The 9,741-nt window shown below is 39.5% G+C and overlaps 1 protein-coding gene across 3 annotated transcripts in view; it reads left to right on the forward strand.

Moving 5' to 3' along the window:
- The first annotated feature begins 1,317 nt into the window (after window positions 1–1,317).
- Window positions 1,318–9,741, forward strand: part of LOC118159659 (mothers against decapentaplegic homolog 2) — a 41,040-nt gene continuing 32,616 nt past the window's right edge. The window contains exons 1-2 of one of the 3 annotated variants that reach the window (XM_035314228.1): window positions 1,318–1,418; window positions 4,476–4,768. In XM_035314228.1, the coding sequence (XP_035170119.1) occupies window positions 4,533–4,768 (236 nt within the window). In that variant the 5' untranslated portion in view covers window positions 1,318–1,418; window positions 4,476–4,532. Of the gene's footprint in view, window positions 1,419–3,526; window positions 3,684–4,475; window positions 4,769–9,741 lie in introns of those variants that run through there. The other 2 variants (XM_035314226.1, XM_035314227.1) reach the window with 2 other exon arrangements.

Consider the following 9,741-nt stretch of genomic DNA (forward strand, 5'->3'; position numbering starts at 1 on the left):
ATGCAAAGGCCCTAAATAGGTTCTCAGTGTTTGGAGGTGGTTGCCTGTGGACTACAAGGAAATAAAGAAAAAGGGTTATTATGCATTTAGCCCATATTTAACCTGCAGCTGTTTTAGCAGTGTGGAAATATTGCTTGTGGTGTTGGCAAATGTTTTCTAGGTCCATTTGGAGAAAACACTTTTTGTGGATGAAGGAAGCATACAAGGAAAAAGACTACAAGAGGGTTTTTACCAAGAGGCTGGTGTCAGCAGTGACAGTGTGTGAGTGATGTTTTGGGAGCAAAGATCAAAACTACTTATATTCTGATGTCAGTTTGAAAGCAAAAGTTACAGGTGGTGAATCAAAATGGGGTTTGCTGGTCAAAAAAGAGCTGTAGCAGTGACTGCTGAGCCCATTGGTACAAGTCCGATGTCTGGGTCTGCCTTGGTGGACAGAGAGAGAACCTAGTGCAGATGTAGGGCCGCAGAGCAGCCCAGAGGCAGCGGAAGGGGCAGATTTTTGAGCTGCTGCCAGATGTTCGGCAGCACATGTGCTGTCTGTCTTCTGTCTGCAAATTGCACGAGGTATGAATCTTTGTGCTTTTTCTTGTAATGCTGATGTGGAGAGCTTTAGTGTACTGTGACTGAAAAGATGTTAGCTGTAGTCTTGTAACTTTTCTGTGGTCTTTAGATCACTCCTTCTGCCGTGCCTTCAAGTGCTTGTAACTTAATGGGAGAAGGAAAGCTTCAGGCTTGGCATCTGTTCAGGGGAGCTTCCCAAACTATGTGAGCAGTGTTCAGATACTTTGTTTGCCACAAAAGACTGACAGTCCTCTGTTCGTGGGAGGGATGTGATTCAAATGTACAGAATCACAAAGCTTGTGGACAAGATGAATACAAACGGTTCTTCAGCAAAGCTTGCACAAGAACAAGGGGCACAGTCTGAAACTTGGAAGAGATCAAATTAAAACATCCCAAAATACTTCTTTAAAAACTGGATGTTAAATTCTGGTGCTGTCTGCCACAAGGGGTCGTAGAGGCAGGTTCAGGAAGTGGTTAGATGAATTCATGGACAACAGGTCCATAAATGGCTGCTAAAGGGTGCAAGTGGGAAGGTAGCATTTAATATTCCTGCTACAGCAATTTTAGATGCTGAAGTGTTATGGAGGGAACAGACTATGTAAACCAGCAAGGCTCGTGTGCTTGCCTTGGATAGTGTATCCTTTTGCCACTGCTGAAGATGGGGCATTAGGCTAGGTGCACCACTCTTTGGATACAGTAGGGTATTTCTTAACTACTTTATTGTTGCTTTTTCCTTGCATAATTTAGATTCATCTGACCTTCAGCCTAACCGTACTGTGTGCTTCCTTAGTGCCTCCTCTAGGCATGGAGAAGGGTGCAACTTTTTGCATAAATTAAACCGGTTGAAATAGTCTCCTATGAGTATTCCTCACAGTTGGCTGAAGTATTAAGGTGAATCAAGTCCTGCCCTACTTGGGTCACATTCTCTCTGCTTGGCCTTTGAAAGATAACAGGGCTATAACTGGAATAACTTGCTGAAATTCTTACTGATGCTCCGGGCAAATCCTTGACGTGGTGTAGCCATAGTTAGAAGACAGAAGTTAAAGGCTCCAAGAATCTTATCTTAGTCTGCAGCTGTGGTGTATGTGTTTTTTTTTTTTAAATCAGCTGGTAAGGTGTGAGGATTGGTGTAATAAAGGACTTGGCGTGGATATCCCATTATAAGAAAAACTTTCATGTAAAAACAGCCATGGGGTAGCAGATAAACCTGCACTTTGTGGAAACAGTTACAGAAACTAGTAAACATCTATGTGAGGGAGCTGGTTAAGATTAAGTAAAATATCTGGAAAGTTCTGATCAGTTAGGTCTGAACTGACAGACTTCTGAAAATGGGTAAAGGGAGGTTTTTGCCTCAGCACGGCAGAAAAATGTGAGTTGAAATGTAAAGACAATCTGAAACGTATAGGCTTTCTAAACTTTTCCTGCTGCAAGGCTTAAATCAGTCAATGCACACTTAAGCAGAAATGCAAGTTGTAGTCTTCATTTTAAGAAAGTGAATACAGGAAATCATAGATCAGTGATATCTTTTAAGGGAAAGAATACTGCAAGACTGGATACCTCAACTCAAGGGGTGTTATAAAGCTGAAAATCAGATTAAAAAAAACATTGAGAATGCCTCAAGGGCCTGGAAGAATAGGCAATTTGGTGGTAAGTGTGACCCTTTTAAAGTGTGTGCTTCATGAGGTTGACAATCAAGGGAGTATTCTGGGATACTGAAAGGTCAAATTTGAAGCAAAAGAACAGGAAATGCTTATTTTGTGTGTCAGTGAGCTCCGTAAACTTGAGAAGAATTGGCATGTGGATAAGCAATGATATTGGTACTCCGTTGCCTGCATCTGTCAGAATTGAATATAGTGTTCAGATATTAAACTATCAGCTGCCAGTGTCAGAAAGTGTGGGCTTTGCAGCAAAATAGGCTATCATCCTTTGGTTTGCTCCCTTTGATTTTTTTGCCTCTGAAGTGTCCAGCGTTGGCCATGCTCGGAAGCTGAAGTCTCAGTGACGAAGTCCAGAGCAACTGCTGTCCCAGGTCGTGCCTTGTGCAGCTTCCCTCTTTTGAAAACCATGTGCAAACATTTCTTAAAGCAGTAGAGGCTTTGTGAGCCTCCCACTTCACCTCTGGAGCCACTCAGGGTACTGGATTAGGGCTCTAAGGGGTTTACTCCTGGCCTTGTGAACAGTTCAGAACATGTGGAAAGGGGAGCAAGACTGCTTAATGTGGCTGTGCCACCAGAACAAATTGTCATTACGGTACATGTCTGGGTTACGTTTCAAAGAGCTAGAGGGGATGCTAATGCCAGCATTGAAGGCTGGGGCTGGAGGAGAGTCTCCATCTATGCTCTGTATCTCACACAACATCAGTGTGGGTCCTTACAGTACTGGGTATGAGCTGGTGCAGCTTGGTAATGGGGAAAGATGTTAACTCAGGAAGAAAACATGATGGTTTTTGTTCAGCTACCTGAGTCTTTGGGGAGAGGTATTGCTGTTAGTGCATAGGTGGGACCACAGAGAAGAAAGGAAGGAGATCTGGGCTGCTTGTGGCTGGAGACTCTTTGGGAAGCTGTAGCCTGAGTGTCCTATTCAGTGTTTAATCTGAAAATGTTAAATATTGGCTTTATTAGTCTTGTTTTCTGTAGTCAGGGCTACAATGTAATGCTTTTGCAGTCTGATGTATTGGCCACAATTCCCTAATAATTTAACGCTTTTGAAAGAATGAAAGCTCTTTTCATGTTATAGTCTTGTATGAAAACTAATGCCTTGATTTAGGATAGGTTATTTAAATCACTTCCATAAAATGGCTGTTGTTAAGATTAAGTCCCTGTTAATCAGAACCTCAGTCTCTGTGAGTCTGAACCACTACAATCCTTGCTTCGGTCATATTTTCAGGTGATCTCAAAAACTGCTTCACTGAGGTATAATTTAGTTGAAACTGTAACATCCTTCCTACTGAATGTTCTGTTCCATGGAAGTCAAAAAGTTAAGATTTAAAGCTACCTGTGGAATATAATTTAGCTTTTGGTGACTTGTTGGTTCTTGCTGAAACTGTGAAGACATGATAAAGCATGAATTACTCAGAAATAATATAGCCTGAACTATCCCAAATGAATCACGCTGTTTTGCAGATAGGAAACATCAGTTAGATGAGGCTGTATGTTTTGGATAGAAGTGAAGAGCATGCCTGCTCAGGATGGGGATGCACATGAGCTGCCTTGAAAGCTCTGATCAAGTAGCCTCAAGGTAGCCTTAGTGCTTAGCTAGAGAAAGGTATTTTCAGCTGACTAAACTAACTCAGTGCTGAGTTTTTGAAGTAAGGTAACTTTCTGGAATTCACATACCTGGAACAGGGGAATAAGCTTATCACCAAACTTCAGATGTCCCCAGTGGCACAAAAAATGGTAGTTATTTAAATCGTAACAAGATGAAAAAAGGCTTGCCAAATGGTTGGCTGCTGTAAGATTTCTGTCAACTCGTAATGATTAAACGGCACTCCAAACACAATTTTGCTTGTTAAGTTAATTTGGAGATGGGCAGCATGTGCAAATCAGGGTATGCAATTTGTCAGTCATTTGTGGAAAACTTTAGCAAATGATTAAAACCAGCTCAGCCTAGGTACAAAGCTAGATTCAAGTAACTTAATGTTTTGTAATTTCTGAAGTAAGTAAACTTTAGCCAGATAAGACGTGAGGAAAAACTAGGTGTCTGTGGCAAACTGAGCTAACCGCTGGAGTGACTGTAGAAAGTTTGTCCTTTAATTTCATTGACGTAGTAATAAATGTGCAGACTAGTCCTGAACTGTTACCTGACTTGTTTTGAGTTGCAATGTCCTATGGCATTTGGTAGTGAAAGGTCCTAAGCAATGTATGTGTCTTGTGAAACCTCAGTGCTAATGTGTCTGTTTTGGTTTGTGTTTTTAGGGATCAGACGGGAATCACTAGTTTATTGCGTGCTGAGTGTTCTGTCTGGTGAAAGTCATGTCATCCATATTGCCATTCACTCCACCAGTTGTGAAGAGACTTCTGGGGTGGAAGAAATCTGCTGGTGGCTCTGGAGGGGCTGGTGGTGGTGAGCAGAATGGTCAGGAGGAAAAGTGGTGTGAAAAAGCAGTGAAAAGCTTGGTCAAGAAGCTAAAGAAAACAGGACAGCTGGATGAGCTTGAGAAGGCGATTACCACTCAGAATTGCAATACAAAATGTGTGACAATACCAAGGTAAGTGCTGTTGCATTTGAAGCTTTTATAACCTCTTAAGAAACTAAACAGATGTTTAGGCTGTCATGTGAACAAATGAATAAAGAATCAGTTGCATGCTTTTGATTCATTTAAAAATTCTTTAAAACCTATTTTGGTTTTATGTATCCCTTGCTTCAATTCTTAGAACTGAACCACGTGCTCTGTCAAGTCACAATTTTTAGTAATAACTTTACATTTTGTCTATTACTACCTAAATTCCAATTTGTATGTGTTCTGGTGGTGACTCACGTAACTCTTAGTTCATAACACTGCCTTATGCTTTTATTCAATAGCACTGTAATTGAAGGGGCTTGTTTGAAGCTACGCTTCTGCTTCAGGGAAAAAAAAGACTAATTTTTCCCTGGTCAACGCTTCAGTCATCTAATTATTATTTTCAGTTCTGTATGCTAGTTTTGTTTAAGTTGTACACGCTGCATCCATTTTTCCTTTCTGAAGGGAAAGTTTATCTTGGGAGGCAGTTTGAAGATTTGTTTATTTACTGTAATTATTTGTAATTGGTTAATGGAAGTGCTTTTCATTTAACTTGGAGTATTTCTAGAACTTCTATTCTGTTCCTTATGTGTGTGTGTATATATATTTAGATAAATGGCTCATGTTCTGCCCCTTTGACTTTCCCAACTTAATTCATAGCAACTGCTGTGTGAGAGGCAAGGGTTGTGTTTGTAAGTATAATGCAACGTGCTCTAGATTCATGTTGTATGGAATTCCCACTAAAGGTTCATGTGTAAGCTCATCAAGTGTACTCCATAAATATCAAATTGATCTACAGATGTTTGTCTTTCTGTAAAATTGCTGGAGGATCTGGTGACACAGGAATATTCTGGGCACTCAGTCCCTTGACATATGTCATAGTTTGTAAGGGGGAGAAACTGCGTGTGTTTATGACCTTAATTTCTGTATTATTAACACATTGGTACCAGTGAGTTTTAAACTTCATATTAATCATGGTGCATGCTACATTTGACCGGTGTCAGTAATGATTGCCACCTATCAAATATGTTATGGTTGTTATCTGATAATGGTTTTAGCATTTTCCTTTAGATTTGACATAACTTTCTGGGAAAACCATACATGTGTTCTGGATCAATTACTACTTTAGTTCTTTCTTTTCTATTCACCTTTTGTTTCTAATGTTGCATTGTGCTTCTATCTTCTTCCTTGGAGCAGTCCAACAAACCTAGTTTGTTGGGTTTCCCTTCTGCTTTCTATTGCTGGCTAAAAAGTGAAATATTTATTCAAGTTTTTTGTCTTTGGGTGTATCAGTAGACTAGGATTGGAACCTATTAGCATACATTTCTGTGAGATGGCTTTATGTATTTAGCCAAGTAAAAGTCATGGCGAAGACAAAATGCTTAATTGGAAGGTTTTTCGTGTTAGAGGATATAGATTTATACAAAACATGTATTTAATTTATAGAGTTCTTGGAGCAAGTTCATAGAGCTTTCCTGCAAGGGTACTGGACAGTAAATATTGCTACTTTAGGATATTTAAACAAGTATTCCTGTGATTACAGTATTTAAAGGCACAAATAAGATGCCAATATATCATTGTTTTCCTGGTCTTCTTGCTGTCTGTATTTGGGTGGCTCCTCCTGGTTGCATGGCCTTTGAAGTAGTAAATAATTCATTAAAACAGAATGTGAAGCTCAGTTGCACACCATATAGTCTCCGTGTTGCGATGAGCAGTTCTTGCTCAGATGTGCTGTTACTGTTGTTATCCAGCTGAAAAAGGGCTCACTGAAATTTTACTGTTCTTGGCTACCTTATGAGTAAGATGGGAGCTAGAGACCTCTTTGAGTGGTGCTGCCTATTTCACAAGGTTTAACACCAAAGCCATTTGTTAGTTTAAAATTAATGGGCAAGATGATATCAGGGTTGCAAACAGTGCTCTACAGAATTGAGTTTCAAAGGTGGCTTTTGGACTATTGATATTATTTTCATTTTGACAGCAGTAGTCTGGATTCCCAAGAACAAATGTCAACTGAGTACTGTAATGATTTCTGGAGATTTTTGTTCTTGGATTTAGTAAGTTAATGAAACTGCTGCTTGAGACTCGCTTCAATAAATATCTTAACCTGTACATCAACAGGGATGAACAATAAAAGACTGACTCGCAAACAATTTTTTTTTCTTCCTTGTCAGCAAGAAATTTAGGTGCGAAGTTGCTGAGATGCAGTTCTGATGTGAGATGGCTTTGGTGTTTTTTTTTTCAAACTAGCTTTAAATTTAATTTTTGATACTGTTTAACTCAGCTTATTAACAAGTGTTGTGAGATGCCTCTTTTTGCAACTGTTGTGTTATTCCCTCAACAGAAGTTTCCCTTGTGGTTTCACAAGTTTCTGGTACCATTGGAAATGTCCATCAAGGTTGATACAATACTTCTTTGTATTTTCACTGCTGAAACCTGAAACAAGTAAACATGTACAAGCTCTCAAAACTGAAAGTAGTTTGAATAAAATTGATAAAACTCTGCAAAAATCTGCATATACTTTTGCTTTTGATAATCTGCTGTGATTAGAGTGACTCTGTTTCTGTGCTGTTGGTCAAGGCTGATGCTGTCTGAACTATTCAAGCCAGTTGTGTGGTAATTTAACACAACTTCTTACACAGACTAATAGAGGTTCTGAGAAAGCAGAAGCGAACAGATGGAGTGGGTGTTGGTATCACACAGCAGGGATGCTTAGCTCTTCAGAAGTGGGTCAGTAACCTAAAGCAGAGGCTAAATAAGTACAGAGGTTCTTTTGATGCTAATCCTCTAAGTAATTTGTAGTTATCTTGCTGAATCCTCCCAGCGAACCAGTAGGATTCCATTCTCATAATCTCTGTGTATCCTCAAACTAAATGTTGGTTCTTGAGTTCACTTTTCTAAAGTATGATCTTAAATGTAACCAAATTAATTACATGCCTTTATGCTCCCCCTTGCAGTTTTTATACAAATGGAGCACAAGAAGCAGTCAGTGAAGAAACAACATGAGTATTAATTTATAAGATTTCTTCTACTGGAGTAGTTTCTTTCCCATTAACATGGATTGTTCTGCTGAAATAAGTACTTTGTTAAGGGCTTGAATTTTAGTTATTGCTATTCACAAACAAAACCGTGCCATGCAGTGAATAATAATCAACTGATGTTTATAGTCTATATTCATTGTTTTAAAAAGTCATTTTAGTGACAGTGCACAATATTGCAATTCAAAGTAGGGAAACAAATCACTGGCTTTGTTGCAATATTTTCATGGGATCACCTGTGTGTCTCTTCTGTCTTAAAAACTACAGATGTTCCTTATGCTTGGGGGGCTTTTATTTTTTTTGTTTGTTTTAGACTTGCTAAAATGTTATTCAATATTTTACAGAAAACACAGAAGTAATGTCAGAGATTAGGTGGAACAGGTTTTAGATGGATAGTGATGACTGGGGTTTGAATTTTTTTTTTTTTTTTTTAGTTAAAGACAAGGGGGGTAACTAGGGAAAGGGTAATTTTGTATTGAGGCTATATTGCTTTGTGATGCCTCGTTCTCTAGAGCATACGTTTCTGACAACTAATGCAGAACTAAGTCCTTCCTGAGCATTACATGAGTGCATGCTAAATTCTGCTGCTATGCCAACACTTGGCTAATGTGACAGCTCTAATAAGGTTTTACATGAAGGATGCGTAATAACAGAGATGACTTGTCAGTATGGAGCACTCCCCAGGCACGCCTGTTTTCCTTCTTTGTTTTATGTTGTAATCCATTAGCTGTCCCCCAGCAGGTCCCACCTTGTGTTTTGCCCACTTACCCCTTGCTGGACCCACAGAGCACTACTGACTGCATCTTCTCGCACTACTGGCAATTCTGCTGGTGCAGTCTGCATGGTGCAGTGTTGAACAGAAACAGACCCTGATATAGCTCAGTGCAGAGCTGCACTTTATTTTTGCCCTACATGGAGGAGGATAAAGAAGGGATAGGTGCCTCCCATCAATCTCAGTATCTGTAGTCTTTGTTCGTTTTAGCTCTGCGAAGTGAGTGGAGCTTTTGTGTATGTCCTGACATGGCTATCCCTGACTGGGAGGAGGAGGCAGTGGCACTGAAAGATGCATCTATAACAGTATACCTCTGTTTCTTCTTTCCAGATGTTTGCATGCTCGCTCAGTACTCTGAAAGGGTTTAATACAGCATCAAAGAACTTTCTGGTTCTAACTTAAAAAAACAAATGTTCTTCTTGAACAGACCAAATTTGTGTTGATGTTAATGGTTATATTACAGTTAATATGTAAACTTGCTTTTGATATTGTGTATGGAACAGTACTTAACACTTGAATCTTGGTTTTAATGGGAGATCTTGAGTATTCTGCAGAGGAGGTAAATCTTATTACTGCTTGATAGTAGAGGAATCTCTGGCACAAGAGAAAAATGATGTTGAATATTGATGGAAAAGTGATGTGGTGGTGTACTGGCTGAAGTAAGGTTTTAAGACCAACTTCCTTAAATCCCAATTCAAGGATTCTTTTCTAGGGTGCTAGTAGGGTGCTTTAGAGTTTCAAGTGAAATGAAGCACTTGCTCCCAGTGCAGAGGGAAGGCTGATAGTCCTGTCAGACCCTTGCTTTCCAGCTTGCTGTGCCATTAGAGTTTTAGAAGGTGCTATCTGCAAAATAATTGTTCTTGCTTAAGTTTGATATGAATGTGGAAAATGTAGTCTTATCTGTGCCTTTGCCCTTCTTGCTCAATATAAGGGATAGCAGAGGGATGCTATGTTTCCTGACTTTTTCAGAAGCATGCTTTGGCTTTTTTTGGCAGCCTCCTGATTCTGACTTAAATATGAGAGAGAACGAGGGGCACAAATTTTGCAGTTGTTTTGAAGAGCATGGCTGATTTATAGGCAACAAGTAAACTTCTAAAGCACCTGACTTCTGCTTCAAATATGAGGTAAATTCTGTGTCTTTACCAATCAGGCAG

The sequence above is a fragment of the Oxyura jamaicensis genome, unplaced genomic scaffold, assembly GCF_011077185.1.
Source record: "Oxyura jamaicensis isolate SHBP4307 breed ruddy duck unplaced genomic scaffold, BPBGC_Ojam_1.0 oxyUn_random_OJ71496, whole genome shotgun sequence".
Classification (NCBI taxonomy): Eukaryota; Metazoa; Chordata; class Aves; order Anseriformes; family Anatidae; genus Oxyura; species Oxyura jamaicensis.